General features: G+C 45.0%; 1 protein-coding gene across 1 annotated transcript in view; it reads left to right on the top strand.

Moving 5' to 3' along the window:
- The window catches only part of CLVS2 (clavesin 2), a 54776-nt gene that overhangs the window by 3484 nt on the left and 25060 nt on the right, over positions 1–26232 (top strand). The window contains exon 2 of the mRNA XM_039528412.1: positions 11033–11207. Coding sequence (XP_039384346.1) covers positions 11033–11207 — 175 coding nt within the window. The remainder of the gene's footprint in view (positions 1–11032; positions 11208–26232) is intronic.

Below are 26232 nucleotides of genomic sequence, written 5' to 3'. Positions count from 1 at the left end.
TTTGCAGTCTGGCTGAGAGTCACATCTGACTGCCGAGTTGGGGTGCAGGGACCTCTGGCTGCCCCAGGACCCCGCCTGGGCGGACTCACTACGGAAAGTGCATGGTGTGGAAGGGCATGCTGAATGCTCCGAGGTCAGACCCAGGAAGGTGTAAGCTTCTTGCCCTGGAGACAGTCTGCTCAGAGAGGAGGCTCCCCCAGAGTCCTGACTGGCTTTGAAGGAGTGGTTCCAGAGCATCCCAGCATCTCCTTCCACCCCATGCACTTCTCAGAAGTCCACACAGGCACTAACACTCCCTCCTCTGGCCTTTGTCAAGAAGGCTAACATCATTTTGGGCTGTATAAGTAGGGGCATTGCCAGCAGATCGAGGGACATGATCATTCTCCTCTATTCAACATTGGTGAGGCCTCATCTAGAGTACTACGTGCAGTTTTGGGCCCCACATTGCAAGAAGGATGTGGAAAAATTGGAAAATCCAGTGGAGGGCAACAAAAATGATTAGGGGGCTGGAGCACATGACTTCTGAGGAGAGGCTGAGGGAACTGGGATGGTTTAGTCTGCAGAAGAGAAGAATAAGGGAGGATTTGATAGCTGCTTTCAACTACCTGATAGGGGGTTACAAAGAGGATGGATCTAGACTGTTCTCAGTGGTAGCAGAGGACAGAACAAGGAGTAATGATCTCAAGTTGCAGTGGGGGAGGTTTAGGTTGGATATTAAGAGAAACTTTTTCACTAGGAGGGTGGTGAAACACTGGAATGGGTTACCTAGGGAGGTGGTGTAATCTCCTTCCTTAGAGGTTTTTAAGGCCCGGCTTGACAAAGCTCTGGCTGGGATGATATAGTTGGGAATTGGTCCTGCTTTGAGCATGAGGTTGGACCTTATGACCTCCTGAGGCCCCTTCCAACCCTGATATTCTATGATACTCTAAACTGACCACCAAATTTAAGTTGCGTGTTTTTCCAGTCAGGTGAGGACTCTGGGGCAGGGCTGGGGATAAGGAACTTGGGGTGCAGACAGGCTGCCCCAGGGCTAGGGCCAAAGAGGACTCCCCTCCACCCTCCCTGGCAGCAGCAAGCTCCAGGGGAGGGACCCCTCCTCTCCCCCGCAGTTCACTGCACATGCTCCTAGGGTCCCTCTCAGGTCCAGAAAGCCCACTCGGCTCCCCTATGGTGGGTACCGAGGGGGGAGGTTGCCATCACGTATGGCCTCCCCTGCTGCCACCCCTCACCATAGCCTCACTGGGGATGGGGCTGCCCCTTTCCCAGCATGGTGCAGGAGTGGGGACTGCAGGGTGGTAGCTGGGAAGGGGCACAGTATCACAAAATTCACCTAAGCCCCAGCTGCACAGGTCTAGGAAGCTCCCCTCCCCAGTGGTGTAGCCAGGTTCTAACATCAGGGGGAGCAAACATATCCAATTACTAAAAAAGATGCCAGCCAACATATCCAATTACTAATCAGGTAGTTCTATAACAGGCTGCCCTGACCCCATCACCCCCTGAAGCACAAGGTAGGGGTAGGCACCACCATGTTGTGCAACAAACACTTGACAAAATTACTGGACTTAGTGACGGACAATGCAGGCAGGTGGGTATTATGTCATTCAATCATTCAACCCATAAAATTGCACACATTTTGCCTCAGTGAAATTAAATATCCAGAGAATTACTGGGCCTGTGATGATGATGATGACCAGGGCTTGCTCACCTGTGGCTCCCCCTCCCTGTGCTGTGGAGGCACAGCCAGGCAGGTCTGCATCTGCAGGCAGGCACCCTGCCTCAGGTGCAGCTCCCATGGGCCCTGCTAGCTACTAGACTGGGAGCCTCCCGGCCAGTGGAATGGGCTGGGCTGGGCTGGGGGGTGGAAGGCAAAGGGGGAGATTGTAGGGAGCTTTGGAGGAGGGGAGGCAGTGGGGGAGGGGAGTGGGCTGGCACAAAGGGGAGGGCTCTTTGGAGAGGAGTGACAGGGGCACAGGGGTCATTGGGAGTCTCTCGAGGGGGCAGAGGATTGTGTGGGTCTCTGTGGGGCAGGGGGCTGTGATGGGCGGAGCCAGCCGCAACCTGGGTCTGCTCTGCAGGGGGTGTTGCTATAGTCCCCTCAGGAAGCACCCCCCCCTCCTGTGTATTTTATACCAGCCCCGGGGTGGCCATTGCTGCTCCTTTCCCCACCCACGGCTCCATCTGTCTGTCCCCACAACTCCCCCAGCTGTGTCCATCTGTCTGTCCCCACAACCCCCCTGGCTGTGTCCTTGTGTCTGTCTGTCCCACAACCCCCTGGCTGTGTCCTTGTGTCTGTCTGTCCCACAACCCCCGGCTGTGTCTGTCTGTCTGTCTGCCCCCCACTGTGTGTGTCTGTCCCACAACCCCCAACCCCCTGGCTGTGTCTGTTTGTCCCCACCAACCCCCCTCCCCCGGCTGTGTGTGTCTGTCTGTCTGTCCCCCACTGTGTGTGTCTGTCCCACAACCCCCTGGCTGTGTCTGTTTGTCCCCACCAACCCCCCCCCCGGCTGTGTCTGTCTGTCTGTCTGTCTGCCCCCCACTGTGTGTGTCTGTCCCACAACCCCCAACCCCCTGGCTGTGTCTGTTTGTCCCCACCAAACCCCCCCCAGCGGCTGTGTCTGTCTGTCCCCCCGTGTGTGTCTGTCCCACAACCCCCTGGCTGTGTGTGTTTGTCCCCACCAAACCCCCGGCTGTGTCTGTCTGTCTGTCTGCTCCCGCTGTGTGTGTCTGTCCCCAACCCCCAACCCCTGGCTGTGTCTGTTTGTCCCCACCAACCCCCACCCCGGCTGTGTGTGTGTGTGTCTGGCTGCCCCACAGCTCACAGGCTGTCTGTCTGTCTGTCTGTCTTTCTGTCTGTCCCCCGGTGTGTGTCTGTCCCACAACCCCCTGGCTGTGTGTGTTTGTCCCCACCAACCCCCCCTCCCCGGCTGTGTGTGTCTGGCTGCCCACAGCTCACCGTCTGTGTCTGGCTGCTGCTCACAATGGCTGCCCAGGGCTCAGCCGCTGCCTGTGGCTCGCTCCCCCTCCCTGCTGTGGAGGCGCGGCCAGGCAGCTCCGGCACCGCCCCCGGCAGCTCCCATTGGCTGGGGTTCCCAGCCAATGGGCTGGGAGTCCAGTCGCTCCTGAGGCCCCTCCGGGGAGCTGCCGCTGCGGTGAGTGAGAGCGCCGGGTGTTGGAACGCGGGGACCCCTAGCACAGGGCCTGGGGCCCAAACATTGGTGGGGCTGAGCCCAGCTCCTGGATTATTGGTGGGGCCTGGGCCCCACGGGCCCATATAACTCGCCGCCCCTGGCACTCATATTGATTAAGCCCTTACTGCATTAACAGTACACAAACCAATGTGCTTTTTACTCATAACAAAACTCTTCAAAAGCTTCTGTTCAATCAGTGAATTCCCTGCATACTTTCTTGAGTAAGTTAACAGTGCGCTGCAAGCCAATAAATATAATTAATCATAGGTATATAATTTATTATAGCCAACATATTAACAATTCCAACTAAAAAGTGACAATTGTTTTTTTTTTTAAATGAATAACAGCTACAGAACAGATGATTTATATAGCATCATCAGTCTATCATTTATATAGTTCTAATTACCATCAGACCAATCAAAGGACTTAGGAACGGGAAAAGGACGAAACAAAAAATTCCTATGAAAAAACAAGCCCATGTGCCAACCAAGACATTACATTCACTAAATTAAAGCAGGGCCTGAAAACTGTACCAGATGCCCTACAGTCTGAAAGACTAAACCAGGAGCTTATAAAAGATGGGGGAGGTTCTCATACAAGGGCTAAGGGAAATGTCTCAGTGAGCGGTCCAACACCTCTCTCAGCAGATGGGTAGGGAAAAAGTGATGGGGGTCCTACCAGAGGCTGTGCGTGGATCATACATGGGGGCTCAATCTTTCATATTAACTTCTGATTTGGAGGTATATGACTACATTTGGATAGTAGGTGTATAATTTATCTTTCTTATGCCTCCAACTGGTTGCTGGAAAGGAGATTCTCTTCCGCTCTCCCCCTCCCCCCACACACATAGCCTTTTGACTGTTGGGGACAAGGATCTCTATTACCTCACCCCTTCCAATCAATTTTCTGGCTATTGAAATGGGTGACGGCTTATTTATTTGATTTTTTGGATCCTTCTCCTCCACTACCCTTTCGGGGTTTGGGGGGATATCTTCCCAGATAACTATCACTAATGTTTGCTTCAACTACCACCCAGAGCTTTCCCAAGAAGGGCAGAATAAAATTGGCATGCTTCCTGTCAGTTTCACAGCTGTCTGCAGGTTTCTGAATATCAGCAGTGAAATTGACCAGACTTGTTAATTTTATTCTGCTGTTGTGTGGGGAATCTATAAGCAGAGTCAAAGGCACTGAGCTGTCTGTTGCAGACTTAGGAACAAGACACTGCACTGTTTCACATTCAAAAGGTTGTTTTCACAACTATAGGGGTTGAACTCTACTTTGCTTCCAACATAACCGTGGCATGAAATGTTAAAAACATCTGCCATAGGTGATTTGATTTGACAGGAGACTTCTGCCACCAGTGATCTAGCGGTCTTCTATCTAGCTTCAGTTGTTGTATGAGGATGAAGCCAGGGCATAGGATGCCTGCTCCTCTTCCTCCTCTCCATCCCACATCCCCACCCCTGGCTTCTTGCAAAAAAAATGCCATATGCACCTAATTCTAAGCAAGGATTCACAGCTAGAAATCCAGAAGCCTTCCTTCAGCCTTTCTCATTTAGCTGAGAGGGTGCTGTGTGGGTGGGGTGACACACCCCTTTCCTCCCTTCCAGGATCTCCTATTGGCTAGGCTAGGGCAGGCAGCTGCCTGGCTTTTTTTTTTTTTTTTATCATTTTTTCACCTGTCTCTCTCCCATTCATAAGCCTGTAAGCCTCCTAACTCCCTAAGTGATTGTGTATCAGTGTGATGAAAAGGTGACATTGTGATGACATTTGTGTGATTTTTTCACAGTATTCATTCAGTATTCATTCAGTACATTGTTTCTTTGTTTTTCCTAGACCAGTTAATAGTGAATTCTAGAATATATAAAAGAATTAGTTACACACAACTAGCTACAATATGTCGTGTGAGAGGCTATATGAAAAAGTGTGACTGAAGCTAGCCACTAATAAAACAGGATTTATTTCTCCAACAGTGGGGTGTACAGTCAAGCCATACATTATAGCAAATCAGACACAGTGCACTTTGCTCACCTGAAACCACTGTAGCAATCGTTTGAAAACTGGGGTTAGAGGAAAATAAAGCACTCAGTGTCCCCTCAATAAACTAACACCCTAAAAGCTCAAAGTCGTGGAGGTCAAAATGACTTAAACTGCTGGAGTCTTTGGGTCTTGCTGTGAAGAATGGGCACATGCTACTTAGCGCACACACTGAGCTGGCCAATGGCTGTAACTTATGCAGATAGATGGAATAAAATGATGGCTTCTTTCTTTCACACTGTACAATGGCAGTAGTTAAAAACCAGCAACTGCAACAAATCTCATCTCATTCTGATTATATGTTGTGCTAGTGCTTGCGGTTAATGCTACTTTTCATTTTTGCTTTGTGACATTTCTCTAGTTAAACTGAAAGTTATCTGAACACTCAGGGGCAGCTCTAGCAATTTTGCCGCCCCAAGCACGGCGGCACGCCGTGAGGGGCACTCTGGCGGTCGCCGGTCCCGCGGCTCCGGTGGACCTCCTGCAGACGTGCCTGCAGAGGGTCCGCTGGTCCCGCGGCTCCAGTGGAGCATCCGCAGGCATGCCTGCGGGAGGTCCACCGGAGCTGTGGGACCAGAGGACCATCCGCAGGCACGCCTGCGGGAGGTCCACCGGAGCCGCCTGCCGCCCCCCCGGCGACCGCCAGAGCGCCCCCCGTGGCATGCTGCCCCAAGCAGGCGCTTGGCGTGCTGGGGCCTGGAGCTGGTCCTGCGAACACTACACATGGATCTCAGCAGTACAGCCCAGGGGGTAGAATGGGCACCTAGTGAGGCTTTTATAAATCCAAGGAAATCAAATAAATTGTATATAATAAAATTGGGTGTCTGCAGAGCACTAAAATATAAGCCAAGACTCAAAATTCCCATTAGTTAGCTTTCCTTTTGCATCTCTTTATGTAACACTTTTGATGTCAAATTTTTATATAAATAGAGCTTAATCAATTTAGACTAGTGCACCTGTTTTTGAACAATGCTTGACCAGTGGGGCACCAAAGTCAGGTTTTTTTTCATAGGATCTGGGTAGGAGGAAACATTGATTGGGGAAATGACAAGAAAAGGCGTGAGTAGGCAAGCAGTAGGAAGGGAAAGGAGAAAGAAGAGAGAATCAAGAAAGAACAGGAGGGGTCAGGAAAACGACACAACTAATAAGAGGAAAACATAAAACAGGAACGGGGTGGGGCTATAAGGAATGAACGTGTGTGTGTGTGTTTATCAATCTGCAATGAAAAGAGGAGACTGAGGAAAGATTGGAATAAGGAGAGAGGCTAAAAAGAGGGTAAATGAAATTAGAGAGAAAGAAGGTCAAACGAAATGTAATCCCATGAGAAACACGTTTTAGGTTAGCAATATTTAAACAGGTCATTTTGGAGGCCTCTGTCTCAGGAACTGCTTGATCAAATGGCCTCAGAGGTGCACCACAAACTCTGCCCCAGCCCCTGAACTGGCATAACAGTTTTCAAGCTGTTCAGATTTAGAGAGGATTCAAAATTCTTTTTTTAAACAGAAACTATGTTGCAATCTTAACTATGCAGCTACTAATGGTTACTCCATAATACATCTTCTAGAGCTGCCCAGGTTAATTATTCAACAAATATTGTCATTATGGACTGAAGAATTTATGGAATAAGAAGTATTTGACCAGCTATTGAGGAGGTTGAAAACTGAAAACAATTAAAAAAAAAGTTATTCAATGATTTGACTAACAACAACAAAATAGTTATCCAGCTCTATCTTCTGTTACATTTCCTAGTAAGTCCCTGGAAAATGTTCCACAACACTAGGAAATACGTAAAGACAGAATGTTGTTGCATGGGACTTGGATTAGTTTGTTGGCCTGCTGGGTATGTAACTGCATGATTATAGATTAGCCTGGTAGCCAGTTTTTGTTGTTTTTTTTAAATTGCATGTCTCAGTGGCAAGTAATTTTCTACCAACCATACTCTCACAGACTTCAAGTTCAGATGAGAATGGAGGCACGTGTTAGGGTTCATTGTATAGCAGGACAAGACTGTCACAAGCCTGTGAAGGGACTTCAGTTTATATAGGTTTCACATATTGTGTAGAGTGGACTAGAGATGAGTCTTTATGCAAGTAACTCTGTGCTATGTAACAACTGTAATATAGCGCCTTTATTCGTATTTCATTTTCTGCTTTGACTTTAATACACAACTTACAATTTGCAACACCTAAGATTTCCTCTATCATGTTGGGTTTAGATTTCTGGGTAGCCTCAACATTTTCTCAAAGTAAAAGCTGCATTAAGTGGCTTATAATCAGTGCTTAATTTATAATAAAAGAGGTGCCAGGGCTCAAGCTGGGTGGCCAGAGAGCGGTGGCCACTAGTTGGGCACCCAGCTCTGTAGGCAGTACCACTGCCAGCAGCAGCACAGAAGTATGGCATGGTATGGTGTATTGCCACCCTTACTTCTGCACTGCTTCTGGTAGTGATGCTGCCTTCAGAGTTGGGTGGCTAGAGAGTGGCAGCTGCTGGCTGGTATGCCAGGGGTGCTGGGACTATGAACTGCCAAGCCTAGAGGGACCAGGGCTCAGCCCTGGCAAAAATTAAGCACTGCCTATAATGGATTTTTCTTTCTTTTGTGGTTTTCAGCAAGGTAGCTCACTTAAGTAATATAGCAAAATCAAGAAAGAAAGCCCAGTAGAGATGATCAAAATGCCAGGGTAAGATAGCTTATCTTCTATTGTCAGCTAATTTCCTTTCAAGGGTGTTTTTTTTTTTTTTTTTTTAACATGGACAGGTCCCTGAATGGTTCTAACTTGATTTATTTTATTTCATGGATAAATTGGGTGTCTTCTTCTGATAGCAAATGAAAGCATTTTCTGGTAGTTCAATCATTATCCTTTTTGTCTTCTTCATTGCAGGGAGAAATCCTCACCTTTTTCAGATGAGAACCATGAAATTATAAGTTTATTATAGGCCAAATTCTGAGACCCATACCCACATTGAGTACCTCCTTAATGGGACTTTTTATGAAATAAGGTACTATAGAATGTGAGTAAGGGTTTCAGAATCTAGCCCTGTAGAATCACAACTCCTTCAACACTATGGGTGAAATCCTGGCTCCATTAAAGTCAATGGGAATTTTGTCATTGACTTCAGCAGGGTCAGGATTTCACTCTCTACGTTATGATAGCTTAAGGGTCTGATCCAGCAAACAATATATATGTGGCATTCTGGATCTCCGACAGGCTCGCTTTGTAATGGACTAATGTATTCAGAAGAAATGTTGCCTGTCCCCTCGAATGAAAACAAAAGATCTCTGCAAACCCAGCTCAGCCCACTGGGGACTTGGGCAGCATCTTGGTGTTTAATGTAAATGAGCTCCCCACATTCAGGTGGGATTCTGTAAACCAAAGGGATGCCTATCATTTTAAGGATGGCATAATCTCAATACATGGCCCCAGTGGAGGAGAGAGAGGCCCTAACCATCTTTAAATACCTTATGTACTACAGCTAGTCAGATAATGTTTTTGGTGAACATTTTTATGGACTATTTTCTCTCTTTCATCAAAATTTTGACTTTTCTCATCATCTCTAATACAAGTTAGTGTGCCTGTGGAAGAGTATGCTTGTGTCTCTTCCATTCCCCACCACTGGAAAAGAGTGCAGGACACGCTGTCAAAGTGATGGAGCTCACATGCTCCCAAACAAGACAGCTGCAGCTGCTTCTACAGTAGAAAAAAAGTGGGTGTGTTTTTTAGTGCTCCTGTTACCAACAGTGCAATATAGACTGCACTGGGTGTTTTCAAGACCACTGGGTGTCCTGCACTCTTTTCCAGTGGTGGGGTTAGGAGAGGACTACATAGGAGGATGCATGATGTCTCAGATTAACATATACATATATATTTCTATCTGTCTGTCTATCTGACACACAGGATTTGATGACATGGTGGTTAAAAACTTGGTGCTTGGTCTACTCTGTGGTTTATACTGGAGCTGAAGAATGCTCACAGAGTTTCCTGTACACACACCTTACGTGGGAGAGACCTCTTTGAGCTGATGAGTCTTTTTTCCCTCCAGTTGAGCTTTGGGATAGAGCTGACAGCTCAGGTTCCTTTTTTTATTTTTAAATGTTTCGTCTTTGACTGGATGTCATATATGACAGTTAGGCTGGGTGGAGTCTATCACACTGCTTCTGGACAGTGGCCAGTTATGAGTGGCTGTGGAATGCTGAAAGCAGTCGTGCAAAGGGATCTGCTGTAGTCAGCTCCTATGGTCACGCACAGCCCTGCTGACTCCAATAGGACACGTAGGGGTGTAAGAGTTTGTTTACAGCTGGTCGAAATGGTTTTGACCGTTTTGCATCAAAAATGGGGTTTCAAAGACTGTCTTTTTTTCCATGGAAAATTTCACTTTATGGAAACTTTAAATAAAAATAAAGAAAATTTTTGACAAAAATTGAAAGATTTCATCCTTTTGCAATCTTTCATTTGGAAATTATAAGGCAATTCCACCTTTCCCCTTTTTAAAGTTTTCATTGTAAGTAAAGAAGGAGAAAGTAACAAAGTGAGAGAGAGAGAGAGAGAGAAATTGGGCTTTCCCCCAACTTTCTCTTACTACCAGGCCTGCTTTTTACCAGCAGGGAAAAAAGGGGGAAAGTTTTAACGAATAATAGAGAGTGGGATTTATCTCGACAAATCAGTGTGAAAGATTTCAAAATTAAATTTTTTAAAATAAAAAAAATCATGAAAATAATTGAATGAAATGAAAAATGTTTAATTTCTTTCAATTTTTTTCATGAAACATGCTTACCATTTTCCCCAGTTTGTTTTTTGGTTTGCAAGCAGATCTCTTTGCAGACTTGGAGCCTTTACCAATAGTGTTCAGCTGGCAGAATAATTACAAGGGAAGAACCTCCTTGGAATAAGGAAGAACCTCTTAGCAGCCTACTCTGGAAAGTCCACAGTTTTTATAGGCCATACTAGGCTATGGCCAAATTTAGGTAGTGAGACCACCATGGAATTATAATTTCTATTGCATGTTTATTTATATAGGAATCTTTATATTTATGTGTGTTTAAAATACACCATTATGTACTATTTTTATGTTTAGATGCAGCATGCACACATTATGCAATCTCTCTGTACTAAAATTTAACGTGGAATGTAGCAGATGAAAATGATCATCAGATTCTAAATTGAGTATTGAAACTGCCTTGCTAGGGGGTAAAAAGTACTCAGAAGGCAATTAATTAAATCTTAGTAGACTGACATTGCCTTTAACCAGAGATGTTCCAAAGCAGTGGTATGTTTTTTTTTTGTTTTCATGAAGAGACTCTTTTGTTTTGCTTTGAAAATTCTACAGTGTACTTTATGGATAAGAGAGAGAGAGGTGTTGAAATTCCCTTTTGTTAGCAGTTGAAGACTGGGGAGTTGTAATCTCTACCTTTGGAAAGTTATGCCAGGGAACATTGGGTGCATATTTGTAGTGTTGGACTGTAATAGTCGTCCATGCAGCTATGATTTTAAAACAATAGAAGTGGCACAGATCTTACAGTATATACATTTGATAAATGGGAAAATAATTAGGCAGCTCAGAAGGTTGTTACTTTCTATGGGGAAAATTTACATTTGCTTTGGCAGTTTATATTTTTGCTGCTTATATTTGATAGCTAATTTTATCTGAGGATACCTATATGGCAAATATAAAATCAAAATCCATCCTTAGGTTTACATGTTTGATAAATAACATGAAAGGAAATGGTTAGAAGTTTTCTAAATCATATTTTTGCATGCCCTCATCATTCCCTTCTGGTTAGCCTAACCCAGTTCACCCTCTATTATTGACAGGTACACACTGGTGGATATTTTGCGTGCCATACTTCTTTCTTTAGAAGCCATGATTGAAGATCCTGAACTTCAAGTGAATGGATTTGTTTTGATTATAGACTGGAGCAACTTCACCTTCAAGCAGGCCTCCAAACTCACACCAAGCATGCTGAGATTAGCCATAGAGGGCCTTCAGGTAAGGTTCCCTTTTTCACTCCTTACTCTATTTCCTTGGCTCCAGGTTGAAAACCTGCATATTCAAAACAAACAGAAAAGGCACATTTGTTTAAAATAGGGACATTTTCACCTTTTGAGATAATTGGGTTGCCTCATCATTTGGGACAGAGCTAGTGAACTATGGGCCTGGCCTGGCTCCCACAACAGGAGTTTTGTCATTGACTTCAATGGCAGTAGAATCACACCCTAGTGCTTGATCCTGCAAGGTGCAGGGCGCTTTGGTTTCACATCTGACTTCACTGGGACTGTGCCCTGGCTTAAAGTTAAGCAGGTGCTTAAGTATTTTCTGAATCAGGATACAAAGTGCTCGGCACATTGGAGGATTGAGATCCTATGTATTTACTGTAATTTACAGCTGCTATAGTTGCTGATAATTTTAGAGCATTCTACTTGGCCCAGAGACATTGTGAAGGACACTACACAACCACCAATTGTTTTCTGTGGTCTTTAATGATTGTTAAAATGAAAAACTGTAATCTGTGAAATAATTGCTCACTTGAACGCAAGCAATAATCCTTATGGAAAAATACCTATGACTCACCCTTGTGGCAGTGTGCTTTGCTTTTATAAGGCCATATACTCCTTTTCTTCGGGTTTTTTTTTCTGATTTTAATTATTTAAACATTTTCATTACTTGTATAAAACCAAAGAACCACCTTATCTTTGCATTTTACTCACTTGGATATTGCTAGCTTTGCAGGAATTGTGTAGTGCTGGGTCAAGTTTTGATCTAATTCTTGAAATGCCTTAACCAGTGCTCAGTCTACTACCACATAGGTGAAAGGTTAGAACTAACAGACTGTGATCCTGATTCTTCCCTCACACTCTGGTGGAGCTCCATGGACTTGACTGGAATTACTCTGGATTTGCATCAGTATAAGTGAGAGGACAAGCAAGCCCCATATGTGGAACAGTGAGCTAAAATAAACAGTCTGTGTGTAAGCTGGGCTGCGAGGACAAAGAGCAAAGATGCAGGTTGGGTTGTTGTGCTTTGAACAGAAATGGCATAAAGTGACCCTGTGGCACAAGGTATTTGAGAGACTAAGAGCACTGTGTGTGTTTTATTTGTGTGGGGTTTTTCCTCTTGTTTTTGGGAAGTTTGGATTTAGTGTGTGATTTTTATTCTGCAATATCAATCAGCATTTGACTAAGGGCAGGTCTACACTTAAAACGCTGCAGTGGTGCAGCTGCAGTGCTTCAGTGAAGACGCTACCTCTCCTGTCAGCGTCGTTAATTCACCTCCATGAGAGGCAGTAGCTGTGTTGACAGAAGTCCTCCGGTCAATAGTGCTGTCTATAGAGACAGTATAACAACATCGCTCAGCCCTGAGCAATGTAGTTATATTGATTGTTGATAGTGTAGACCTGGCCACACTCTCAGCACTTAATTTTTGTGTGTATAATACAGAAATATGTCAAGCACTCAAAAGTTAGGAAGTGCCAGAATGAAGATTGCCCATGCCACTTTAATTCAGTCCCCTTGTGCATATGCATTATGATACAGTTTTTCATTACATGATCATATACTGGTTTTGCACAGGCCCACTGCCTTATTCCTTAAACAGGTGGATGGTGCTCTCTGAATAAGCGGCTATTCAATATTCTGTTTTCTCCTCATTCACTGGAAGGTCCCATGACTTCATAGAATCATAGACTTTAAGGTCAGAAGGGACTATTATGATCATCTAGTCTGACCTGCACAACACAGGCCACAGAATCTCACCCACCCACTCCTGTATCAAAACCCTATTCTATGTCTGAGCTATTGAAGTCCTCAAATCGTGGTTTAAAGACTTCAAGGTGCAGGGAATCCTCCTGCAAGTGACCCGTGCCCCACGCTGCAGAGGAAGGCAACCCCCACCCCCAGGTTCCTCTGCCAATCTGCCCTGGAGGAAAATTCTTTGACTTATTTACTGCACACTATTCAAACTTAGGGGCTTTTCCATGGCACTTATCACTATAGCATGTGTGCTTCACAAATATTAATGAATTTATCTGAACAAATCTGCAAAAAAGGGGAGGGGATGAGAGGCAGGCATCATCCCCATTTTGCAGATGGGAAACAGAGGCAAAGAGAGATTAAAGTCAAAAGTTCCCATTAATTTTGGGTGCCCAATATAACATGCTTACGGCTTGATTTTTCAGACCTAACATTTTAACATTTAACTGAATTCTGAGATGTTGTAACTTCTGAATGCTTGACTTTGCAACATTAATAATATTTTTTAACGTTTTGGGGGGATGAAATTTCCTAGGTTTTAAAAAATCAAACTGAAACCTCCCCAGAAGGTCCATCACGTAGCGCTATAAGGACATCCTTATCAGTCATCAACAAGGTTGGAACCTTTAAATCCACCACATAGCTTCTTATTTGAACACCTCTTCACTTTCTATCCTTATACTGCCACTCTAACTGGATTGTAACAGGATGGCCTGTCCTTGGGTTGGAGAGCCTGGGGCTAAGCTAGCCCTGGTTAGCCCCATCTAAGATGAATCAGGTGATTCAAATTTAAAAGGCAGCAGGAAGCAGCAAGTTGTGTGGTTGGGAGAAGTAGCTGGGATGGCTGGGGTAGCTGGGATGGCTGGAGGCCTGACAGTAATCTCAGGAAACGACTTTGTGTTTGTTTTGGGACTTTTGAGTTCTGTTTTTGACAAAGTGTGTTGCCAGCCTGGTGAAGGGTAAATTTAGTGTATTTTGGGCTGAGAAGGTGACTGAGTGAGTTCTTAAAGGGGCCCTGCTGAAGGGGAAATAGAAGTGGTGGTAGAGGCCAAGGTGCTACATGGATCTAATACTGTGGATTCAAAGAAATACAATTTGGCTTGTAATATAGCACTTTGCTGACTCCTGGCACCTGTATATTATGGTGTTAATTAATTGCCTTCTGAGCACGGCTCTTTTGCCTTATCAGCACGGTTATGTTGTGGTCATACCAGTTATAGATACAGTTTTACACTTTAATAATTTTCCATGGGCCAGTGAGATCACAAAATTACTGATCTGAATGTCAGGTGCTGCTTATAGCCTATGTAGGCAGTGAGCTTAGAACATGTGGCAATTCAATATTTTTAGTCAGTCAGGAGAAGCCATGCCTTCTCAGTAACAAACTTTCAGTCTTGGTTTCCCTTTCTCACAGTATGTGGCCTGCTTGACATTTTTATTGATCTATATTTCTATTTGTATGATTTTTCTTTCCTGTTAGGAAAAAAAAAAGCGTACTTTGCACAATTGTGACCAGATGACCCAGTGAAATCTAGGAAGTCTGTGTTACAAAAATAGGCCAGCTTTAGTGTACCAGGGCTATAACAGCACATGAAGCAGCTATGCTGCCTTTTGGTGGTGATACCCAGGTAGTAAGTTGCATTTGTCACCAGTTTTTCACCACCTGACCTACCCTCTGTGCAGCAACTCATTCCTCTAGCCTATTACTAATGCCCTTTTACTATTGCTCCAGATTTCTGGGCAGCTTTCAGAGTGTCACCATTCTTTTTAGAGACAAGATGGGTGAGGTAATATTTCGTGTTAGACCAACTTCTGTGGGTGAGAGAGATGATTTCAAGCAACACGGCTTTTTCAGGTCTGGGAAAGGTACTCAGTGTCACATCTAAATACAACCTCAAACAATTTAGCATAAGTAGTTAGCACATATTGGAAGGGACTATTTAAGATGAAGTGGCCTGTTAATAACCCTGTTTATAAAATAAAAAGGGGGGTTAGTGTGTTCAACCAAAGAAGTGAAACATGGTTAAGAGCTTAACACTGGCTAATGTAGAGGTAGTTTTCAAGTGCAAGAAGTATGAAATGTTTTCAATATTGGTATTGTTTGAAAAATGGACACTGTTCTCTGGAAGTACAGCTAATGAAGAGCTATGGCAACAGAATAGTTTCATTGGCTTCCAACGAGCCAAGACCACTTTTCATAAGTAAGAAGAAAACTCCAGATAAAATGCTGCTTCCTCTTCAGTTCCCCTCACCCCATCTCCCAAATGCCACCAGAGCCTAAGGGGAAGGTTTTCTGGGTGGTGCAATGAAAGAACTGGCAGTAGATGAGCTGTGACAAGTTACTTAGGAAACTCAGCTCCAAGCTGGTATTGCAGACTCAGCTTATTGCCTCGCCTACAAATTGGTTCAAGTGTCTGCACTTCGTTAGGCCAGCTGTGACAATGTTCACCCACCTTTGCCAAGTACTTTGAGAGGTACAGATGGAAAAGTGTTATTAGTTACTACAGTTTTAGATGTTGTAATTAAGGATCAGAAAGGTTCAACAGCTTGGCTGGGAGGCACTGTGGGTTACACACTGACAGTGCAGCTAACTAATGTGGGTTCTAGCCTTGGCTCCGATTCTTAATTTACTAAGCTATTTTATTGACACTTAGAATGAATGTAGGGTGGCACTGTGCATACCCACTTTTTGGTGGGGACTCAAGGGGGTGAGGGGTAGCTACACAGTGAACATGCCGATCACGTACCAATGTGCTTTGACTAAGCTAAGGGTTGTTCCTGAGGAACCCTATCATAACCAACACAGCTCACCCCTTTATCAAATCGGACACATTCCATTCTATTCCCTTGGGTTTTGTTGGGGGGTTTTAAGAGAAAAAAGTGAAAGTTTTTTTTTAAAATTCTGGGAAATTAAGACGCCAAAACCTTCATTTGAAAAAAACATTAAGGCTGCTGAGTGACATCATTTACAAAACCCAAACACTTAAAAGCAAGGAAATGAATAGTTAAGATAATCATAAATCTTATATTGTCTATATAACACATTATCAAACCTTTAAATATGTTTATTTCATCACATGCTTGCTGCTGAACTTACTTTGGTCATGATGATGATGATGATGATCATCATCATTATCATCATCATCTAAAGCAAGCTCCCCACCGACTAGGACACACTAACTCAAAGCAGCACCAGACCCTGCCAGAACAACAGATGCAAAACCTGCAGACATATCTCCACTGTTACAATGATTAACACACCTTTCAAGATTCATAGGTTCTACTCATGCCTATCACAACATGTGTTGTCCCTCATCCAGTGCACTGAATGCACCAATAATTATGTGGGTGTTAGGGGATGTGAGCTGAGGAAGCGTTGTTCTAAGTCAGCCATAAAAATGTTGGCATACTGTGGGGCCATGTGGGTACCCATAGCAGTCCTGCTGACTTGAAGGTATAAATTGTCCCCAAATCTGAAATAGCTGTGGGTGAGGACAAAGTCACAAAGTTCAGCCACCAGGTTTGCTGTGATAGTATCGGGGATGCTATTCCTGACAGCTTGCAGTACATCTTTGTGTGGAATGTTTGCGTAGAGAGCTTCTACATCAGACGTGGGCAAATTACTGCCCGTGAGACACATCTGGCCCACAGGACCATCCTGCCCAGCCCCTGAGCTCCCAGCCGGGGAGCCTAGTCCCCAGCCTCTCTCCCACTGTTCCCCCTCCCCTGCAGCCACACTGCTGCACAGGCAGCACTCTGGGCTACCATTTCTGCTGGGCAGCATGGGGAGCACAGCTGGCTTTGGCTGAGTGTCAGAGCTGCGAGCTTCTGCTGCTGGTAACGGGGCGGAGAGTGGGGGGGTTGGGTAAGGGAGCGGAGGGTCCTGGGGGGCGGTCAGGGGATGGGGAACAGGGAGGGTTGGGAGTGGGAGTCTCAGGGGGCCTGTCAGGGGGCGGGGATGTGGATGGGGGTGAGAGGGCAGTCAGGACAGGGAGCAGGGAGGGTTGGATAAGGGGGTGTGATCCCAGGGGACAGTTAGGGGCAGGTGGGAGGGGGCGGTCAGGGGACGAGGAGCAGAGGGTGGTTGGATAGGGGGTGGGGCAGTCAGAGAGGGGGCAGTCAGGGGACAAGGAGAAGGGGGGTTGGATGGGTTGGGGATTTTGAGGGGGGCAGTCAGGGGGCGGGAAGTGGGAGGGGGAAGATAGGGGAAGGGGACCAGGCTGTTTGGGGAGGCACAGCCTTCCCTACCCAGCCCTCCATACAGTTGCGCAACCCTAATGTGGCCCTCGGGCCAAAAAATTTGCCCACCCCATTCTACATCCCTAGTGGCTAGGATGGTGTATTCTAGTCTCCGGTCACTCAGACCTTGTCCTCAAAGGAAACCCACACAACACTGTCAAAAGACGAGCCTGGGGGCTTAAATTCATAACTTTGCTAAATACTAAAAATTATGGTCTTTATAAAAAACACTGGATTTATGGCTTATTATAACAATCTGTCAACCAAAGAAGTGAAACATGGTTAAGAGCTTAACATTGGCTAATGTAGAGGTAGTTTTCAGCCTAGGCTGAATAATGGTAGCAAACCAATGGCCCTGATTAGGCCATCAAGTTCCCCTTTCATTGAGGTGGACGGGGTGCTGCTGGTATTGGAAGAAGTCCCTACGGTTCAGGCTCAGGGCTGGGAAACAAGAGCAGTGGCTGTGCCACTGAATTCCCAGGTAAGCTCTGCCAATTCAACAAAGCACTTTAGCATGAGCTTCTGTCCATCCACTTTTGGCAAAGCATTTAAACATATGAAGTGTTGTGTGAATTGGGGTCTTGCTGTCTCTCAGAAATCGAAACAATGTTCTAGATCATCCAGTTAACCTTCCTGCTAATACAGAATTATTTCCTGCATTATAGTTTCTAGTGTCTTGATTTTAGAAGGCCCAAGTAGAGCTGGGGGGAAAAATGGGAAAGTGTCTCCAGAATAGCCAATAGACTAGTGTTTTGGGTACTCACCTGGGATGTGGGAGAACCAGAGTCAAGCTCCTGCTCTTTCGGATTCAGGGACTTTAACCTGGGCCTTTCTTGTCTAAGGTGAGTGGCCTAACCAATGAGCTATTGGCAATTCTAGGGGCTTGCTTTCTCCCCGGCCAGAAATTCCACCTTGGACCTGAGAAACCTACCAAACATCAGTTTTGTTGAAACTGGCACATTCCCATTAAATACTCTGGTTCTGACACATTGACATTTTCCAATGAGAAAATATTTTCATCTGAAAATTCCTGACCAGCTCTCATCCTCAGCAATGGGTCTTCCATGTCCCTTGAGACCATTCCACGACTTAAGACATCTTATTGTTTCAATTTTTTTCCTGATATTCATCCTAATTTTTTCTCTTCCATAACTTCATCCCATTACTTCAACTTATACCCCTGAGTATTGCACCACAAGTGATAGGGTTCAATGCAGGATTTGCTGGGTGAATTTCTATGGCCTGTGTTATGCAGAGGATTAGAACAGATGATCACCATGGTCCCTTTTGACACTATCCATGAATCTGAGAACCACTCTAAATGGTTCTTTACCATCAGTGGTGTTTAACATCTTTCAGATATTTCTAGACTGTTATGAAACCTCCCTACACCTGCCCCCTATTATCTGCAAGCTACATTGTTAGCTCTTTAAATCTTTTCTCATATATGTACAGCTGCCTAATCACTTTCTGGGGCTCTTCTCTGAAACTCAGTCTAGTTTGTTAATCTTTCTGGTACTGTGATGCCCAGCATCCAATTGTGACCATATCAGAGGTGGACTTTTATTACTCTTTTCTGACACGCTGTCTTTGCATATGTAATACTGTAGTACCCTGCTGTATATTTTTCCCCTCGAAATCACTATTTGTATTTACTCCTTGTTTACAGTTTCTTAGCAAGTAGTCAGCTCACATGAGTGATCCATCTAAGCCAATTTAAATTTGGCTACGAGCTACTACCGTCCAGTAAATACAGCAATGTCATTTAACTAATGTTTGCTAAGTGCACTTGGGATCCTCTGATGGAAAGCATTATACAAGCGCAAGATTTTATTGTTTGTCTGGAGATAGTTTCCCATCTGTCAAGGTTGTATCTTTGGAAGAATATAGCGAATTCAGTACTCAGCTGCTGTAATTGGTGTAGCCTCATTGAAGTCCTGGATTCCAAGGCTAGAAGGGACTGTTATGATCATGTGTTCTACAGGAGATCAGATTACAGGACATAGAACTTCCCCCAAAATAATTCCCAGAGCAGAGCTTTGAGGAAAAACATCCAATCTTGATTTAAAAATTGTCAATGATGGAGAATCCACCATAACCCTTGGCAAATTGTTTCAGTGGTTAATTAACCTCACTGGCAAAAATTTACACCTTGTTTCCTGTCTGAATTTGTCTAGCTGAAACTTCCGGACATTGAATCATATTATAACTTTCTCTGCCAGATTGAAGAGACCATTATTAAATATTTTCCCCACGTACATACTTACACTGTGATCATGTCACCCCTTAACCTTCTTTTTGTTAGACTCAATGAGTTCAGTCTATTTATCTTATCACTATAAGGCAGGTTTTCTAATCCTTTATGTTTTCTCATGGCTCTTCTCTGAACCTTCTCTAATTTATCATCCTTCTTGAATTGTGGGCACCAGAACTGAAAACGGTATTCTGGCAGTAGTCACCCCAGGCAATGGATTCGTGGTGACTTACAGCAGTTGAGGAACTGGACCATAATCTTTAAAAGAGAACTGCAAGCCTCACATTTGCAACATGTAGTGAAAACTGTAGAGTCCCTATTGTTGTGGGAAATATGGTCTCTTCTTAAAATGTTCACACGTTGACTTGTGACATAATATACCACCTAAATGTCTGGAAACCAATTTCCCCTCACTTCCTGCATAGATCAAATATTTAATTAACAAACAGCTGTGACTCAATATGAATATTGTTGCTATGCAGGCTAGGAAAAGTACCTATTCATTTTTTTCCCGATATCTTCCATAACTTAAATAAAGGCCAGTGAGACTTTGCCCATATTTCCCACCTTACATGTTTCAGTCCCAAAGTTGAATGTTTTGGAAAGCAAGGAGCATGTGAAAACAGGCTGCCAACTAATGGAGATTGCTTTGCAGTGTTAGCTAGAGTTAGTGCTATCCAGATGTCTACAAGCATGCGTGTACATATATCAAATGAGTCTGCACTTGAAGCCACAGCAGGGTGCATGAGATAGTATCCAATCTCCAAATATCAAGCAAGACTCCAAAAGAGCACTGCTGACAAGGACCTGAGGATTAAACGTAGCTATGGCATGCACAAAATCAGCCCTTCAGACACCTGCATGTGCCTTCCGGTGAAGTCAGTGAGATCTGTGCATGTAAATCCAAGGGTAGAATTTGAAGTGTGCTTCAGTCGATAAAATTGAATGCATCTCCACCATCTGGAACTGAGAATAATATGACATACCAGCATCTCGCTCAGAACACTTTTGGCACTCCAGCAATGGAGTAGAGCTAGTCACTTCTTTGTGGCATATGTCAGAACTAACTTTCCCGCTGTAGTACCTCCACAGGTAAGGTTGAGTTCCACTTCTAAAGAGGGGATGCTTCTAACGCAGGGATTCAACCTCTTTGTTTTGTGGGAATAATTCAGTATGTCTTCATCAAATTTATAACCTCACCTGTGACAGGATTTTCAGGTAAATAATTACTTTGCCAAGTTAAAATTATTTAAAAGTGAGCCTCTTTAAAAAAGCTTGAGTCATTTTGGGGCACCTGCAGCTGACAATTTGATACTAATGTTTCAAACTTGCCACCTTGTTAAAACTCACTGAAAACTGTGTTATTCTCCTCAATCTTGAAAGGGGGCTCTATGAGGGTGTGTCTGCACTGCAGCCTGCTTCCTAGCATGGGTGGATTGACGCTTGCTAGCTCCAATTGAGCTAGTGTGCTAAAAATAGCAGCCTAGCTTGGGGGTGCACTGGCAGTGTCATGGGCAGCTGCTGAAGTATGTAGCCGGGGAGTCTGAGCAGATTTGTTCTCAGGCAGCTAACCCGAGCTGCTGCCCGCTGAGCTGTAACTAGGCATTTTAGCACCCAGGCGAGCAAGCATATTTGCACCCCCTACTGGTTATTTGTCATTTTTCCACCCCATTCAAAGACGACGCGTAACAGTTGATAATGCGGAGGCACAATTTAAAGGTTCGGGGGGGACCACCCCACAGAGGTTTTCAAACTGGGGTGTGTGCCCCCCAGAGGAGTGAGGTCAGACTGGGACATGCCCCTAGGGTGGCTCTGAAAGGGAGTGTCATCTCCACCTCATCTCAACGGGCCAATAGCCTGTTTGGGTTGTAGGGTGTAATAAAAAAATCCGGGGAGGGGGGCACATGACCCACCTACCCCACCTCCACATGTTGCCTCTGGCCCCATTTTTCTGCCCCCGTGGCTTTGTGTCCTGGGTGGCTTCTCCACTCGCCTTGCCCTGTTTATAGCCCTTGCTGCCCCCTCTCACTCTGTCTACACTGGGATTTTTAGTGTGCTAGGTCAAGCAAAGCGAGTGCATGTGTCTACCTGTGCTCGAAAGCATGCTCCTGGCAGTGATGTAGATACCCTGAGGGATATGGTAGAGGGGTCAGGAGCCTGGTGGCACATGAAAGGGAAGAAGAGAGTGCAGGGAACCAGGGGAGGGTGGATGGACATGAACATAGGGGAGCCGGGGGATTGTGGGACATGGAGGAGAAGTGTAGTGGAGGCTTGAAGGGATGGGGAAACAAGTGTCTTATCCAGCCAGTTAAGTTATAAATGCTTGTACAATTTCATTTCATAATCAAAGTATCTATGTGCTGTATATAATCACATGCACTGTACTGCAATGTTAGTGATGTACCCTGTTTGTTTTTAGAATGAGTAGATACAAAAATCAAGACCCAGTCTTGTGAAACCACACACTTACATATACTGGCAGTATGACTGAATCAACCCATTGCATACCACCAAGCTACTCCAGTTTTATTCATAAAAATATGTTTCTCTTCCACCAGTGCATCACACTGTGGCTCTGGCAGTGGTTCTCAACCTGGGGTCTGGGGCCTCCTGGTGGGGCACAAGCAGGTTTTGGGGGGCCACCAAGCAGGGTCACTACTCTCTGGGGCCTAGGGTAGAAATCCAAAACCCCACTGCATAGGTCTGAAGCCCAGGCCCCTGATCCCCGCCATCTGGAGCTGAAGCCTGAGCAATGTAGCTTCATCCCTTTTGGGTCTCAAGGCAATTGCCCTGCTTGCTACCCCCAATTTGGCATTTTATATGCAGAAAACCTGTTGTTGTGGAACAGGTGGGCTGTGGAATTTTCAAGTGCATGTTTGTGGGGGTGGGAGGGTCTCAGAAAGAAAAAGTTCTATAAGCCAGGGGATCTCAACCTAATGACCCTGGGACTAGAGTCTTTTCAGAAACTTTACGGCATATGTAAGCACAATACGAAGCCGACTGTGTACGTCTACAGCATCTTTCCGTTACAGAACAGAGACAAAGTTAAGTGACAGTGACTGACTGGAGTGGGGAGGAGAATTATCTGGCAATGAGGAACTGGCTGAATCCCTTAACTGTTCACTTCCAGATTCTTTACTATTTGGGCTTTTTAAGAGGTAGATTTTTTTAGAAACCATTTATTATTGATTTGGGGCATGAACTGGACTCTACTGAGGCCCACTTCCAACCTTGATTCTTTCTTGAAGCTTTTTGTTTGGGAATATGGAGCTATTGATTAAAACTTCCACATTTGCATTGGAAAACCTGAGGGCATCTTCATACCTTTGCTATTAATATACTCCACCTTATTGCTCACAACAGGGAACAGTGAGGCAGTGAGTGTGGGTGCAATATAATGAAAACACTGAAGAGAAACTGACCAACCTATTTATAGCACATGAATTGATCATGGAAGCCATGGAAAGAGGAAACTTCAGAGAAAATCAATGCAGGATCAAATGAAGGTGACACTCAAGCCTCTCAAGAAACCAGTATGGAAAGCCAATTAAAATAGAATCTATTTGATGACACATGGGAACAGCTAAGGCCATGTGTGCTCTTATTGTAAGTGGTAGAAATGAAGCCAAAATAATTGGACTGTCACTACCCTTCATATACACTTTCTTCTCCTGCCCAATTATTCTTTTTGATGACTCATGTTACCATTGTATGGTCTTGATGTTGCCTTTTCCCTCCTAAATGTCCTTAGCCACAGGTCTGACGACCTGTTGCTTTTGTACAGCAGATTCTGAGGTCCCAGAGGTGACAGCAGCACCAGATAACTGAATGGTACAGTCTGTTGTCTCTGGCTTTGTGGAACTTCAGTGATGACTGAGGAATTCTGCCAGGGGCTGGGCACACTGCTGTGACTGTCGTAGATAAGCAAATGGAGAAGATGTTTCTATTAACACTTTCGTTTCTGTTCCCTTCAGCCAGGTACTTCCTACTATAATAGTAAAGGCTTGTGTACCTTCTAATATTCATTACTAGTGTCCGTCAGAGGTTGTGTGAGAGCAATTGTGTGTGCACACTTCCTCTCCCCACAGTGCCTTCAGTATATTGTTTGTATGCCTGCCTAGAAAAGGTTAGCAGAATCCGCAGAAAATGTTTTTTCATGTGTGTGTGCGGTGCTGTTTTGTTTTCTGACACTTTAATGGATAGACAACTGGGACTCAAAAGGCCTTGGTTTTACTCCTGGGTCTGCCACTGGCCAGCTGGGTGACCTTAGGCAAGTCACTTTGCCTCTCTGCCTCAGTTTTCCCATCTGTAAAATGAGGTTAATGATAGTAACCTCCTTTGTAAAATGCTTTGAAATCTACTGATGAAAAGTGCTATATAAGAGCTAAGTGTTTTTGTTTTTTTCCCCCTCACCGGACTTACTGGCTTGGTATGGGGCTGTTTGCCTCTGAATGTTTGTTACTGAGTATCCTATAGGAAGATGGAGCCAGTAATTCCTAACTGATGTATGGTTATTGTAGTGATAATTTCCTCCAAACACAAACATCCAGCTACACACAGGCACTTAATCTGCCTAAAGAGGTGTGTTTGCTTTTATATTTGTAGCCATAGCAAACAGAACTGTATCTAGTCTAAAAAGAATGACGAGAAGTGAGTGGGGGAAAAAAATCAAATTTTTGTGCCTCATATGCATAGCTGCCTGAGCTAGAAACTTGTACCTCCTTTCCTTTGACACGTACATTTGATTGCAATGAAATGGGTAAAAACTCAAAATTGTTTCTATTCACTGAATTTTGTGAGATAAAATTAGGTACTGTATCTTTTGAGAGACTTGCTATATGTTTGTCTTTTCTAAGTGACACCCACAGACATACTACTATCTATCAAACAGATACATACATAATTCTTTCCTGTTTTTTCTCAGTGGTGTTGAATGGTAAGGGAGTTAATCAACTACGAACAATTTGTTCCTCTTGACTAAATTAATATTAAAACCATCAAGAAACTGTATTAAAGGCATTTCACTTTCTATTCCATCTTGGTTAACTAATTTTGTGCCTAGGTAGCATTGAGCAACCCCTTAGTTATACTGATGAATAATAGTGGAAATATTGTCAATTATCAACATCTCTTCAATTTTTCTGTAGGCCTACACAATTCCCAGTGATGTTAACAGTTGCCATGGTGAGCCTTCATCAGACAGTCTCAATATTTCATTTAATCACAAAATAGGAAGGCCAATATAGGAACTCCATTTTAATTAAAACTGAGATTTTTTTCCAGCACTCTGTACGGTTTAAAGAAGGAAAAGATGGCAGGGATGTAGGAAGTCTCATTTCAGCATAACTGTTACCTGTATGTTTGTACCCCATTCAGTCTACATGCTAGAATGATCTATGTCTTCATACAGTATATGGGGAAATGGGAACTAGTGAGCTGCAGAGTAGGGGACTAGGGAGACATCGATTTTACTGCTCCCCCCTCCGCCCATCAGATTTGAGTGAGTGGTTTGTGCAGGGTTGCAGTGCTACTGAAGTTTGGCCCAGGAAAGAAGTGCTTGGACAATGGCCCGGGTAGCTTCCACACCAGATCTAATGGAGCAGCTCTGCTAGCTCATCAGCTAAGAGCGGGTGGCTCCGAAGGCAGCGCCGCCACCAGAAGCAGCACAGAAGTAAGGGTGGAAATACCATACCAGGCCATCCTTACTTCTGCGCTGCTGCTGGTGGTGGCACTGACTTCAGAGCTGGGCACCCAGCCAGCAGCTGGCACTCCCCAGCTGCCCAGCTCTGAAGGCAGTGCAGAATACACTACAATAGCCTAGCGACCCCCTTTTGAGTCGGGACCCCCAGTTTGAGAAACGATGACTTAAGGGCTTTACATGTTTATATTTTGCCATTTTTAAATACATGTCTATGCTTTGTTATAACGTGAAATTTAAGATTTCAGTATCTGAAACCATGAAATTGAAATAACTTATCGCTTTGGGTAGCACTAAGAAAGTATTGCCAGGAACAGAAAAGATCCCTTTGTCCCTCAGCATTTCTGTGCTCCTATATCAGAGATGGGCAAACTATAGCCAATGGGCCACAACTGGTCCGCAGGACCCTCCTGCCCAGCCCCTGAGGTTCCCCCTCCCCCACAGCCTCAGCTCACTTCGCTGCTGGCACAGTGCTCTGGGAGGCAGGGTTGCAGAGCCCGGCCTGACCCAGAGCTCTGAGCTGCGCGGTGGCATGGCTGGCTCCAGCCGGGCGGCGCAACTGCCTGTCCTGCTACTCTGGGCGGTGTGCCTGTAGCACCACCAGCCACCGGTGCTCCAGGTAGCACGGTCAGGGGATAGGGAGCAGGGAGGGTTGGATAGAGGGCAGGGAAGTTTGGGGTGGTGGTGGTCAGGGGTGGGGGTGTGGATAGGGGCAGGGTGGTCAGAGGGCGGGAAGCAGGGGGGTTGAATGGGGTAGAGGTCCAGGGGGGGCAGTTAGGAAGGCAGGGTTGGATGGGGCAGTGGAGGGCAGCTAGGGGCAGGGGTTCTGGGGGAGGTCAGGGAGAAGGGGTGGTTGGATGGGGCAGTGGTTCCAGGGGGGCTGATAGGGAATAAGGGGGGTTGGATGGGGCAGGAGTCCCTGGGGGACTGTCAGGGGGCAACAAGGACATCCATGAATGAAGAAAAAAGAAATGGGGTAAGTATTTAGCTGTTGCTCAGTCTTCCCCACTTCCAATTGATACTAGCCTTTATTTTTTTAGGTTCTGCAACAAGCATCTTTGCACTTTCCCCCCA

This window comes from Mauremys reevesii, linkage group 3, assembly GCF_016161935.1.
Source record: "Mauremys reevesii isolate NIE-2019 linkage group 3, ASM1616193v1, whole genome shotgun sequence".
NCBI lineage: Eukaryota > Metazoa > Chordata > Testudines > Geoemydidae > Mauremys > Mauremys reevesii.
Note: the sequence above shows the minus strand (reverse complement) of the source record. Positions and strands in the feature narration are given on the sequence as shown.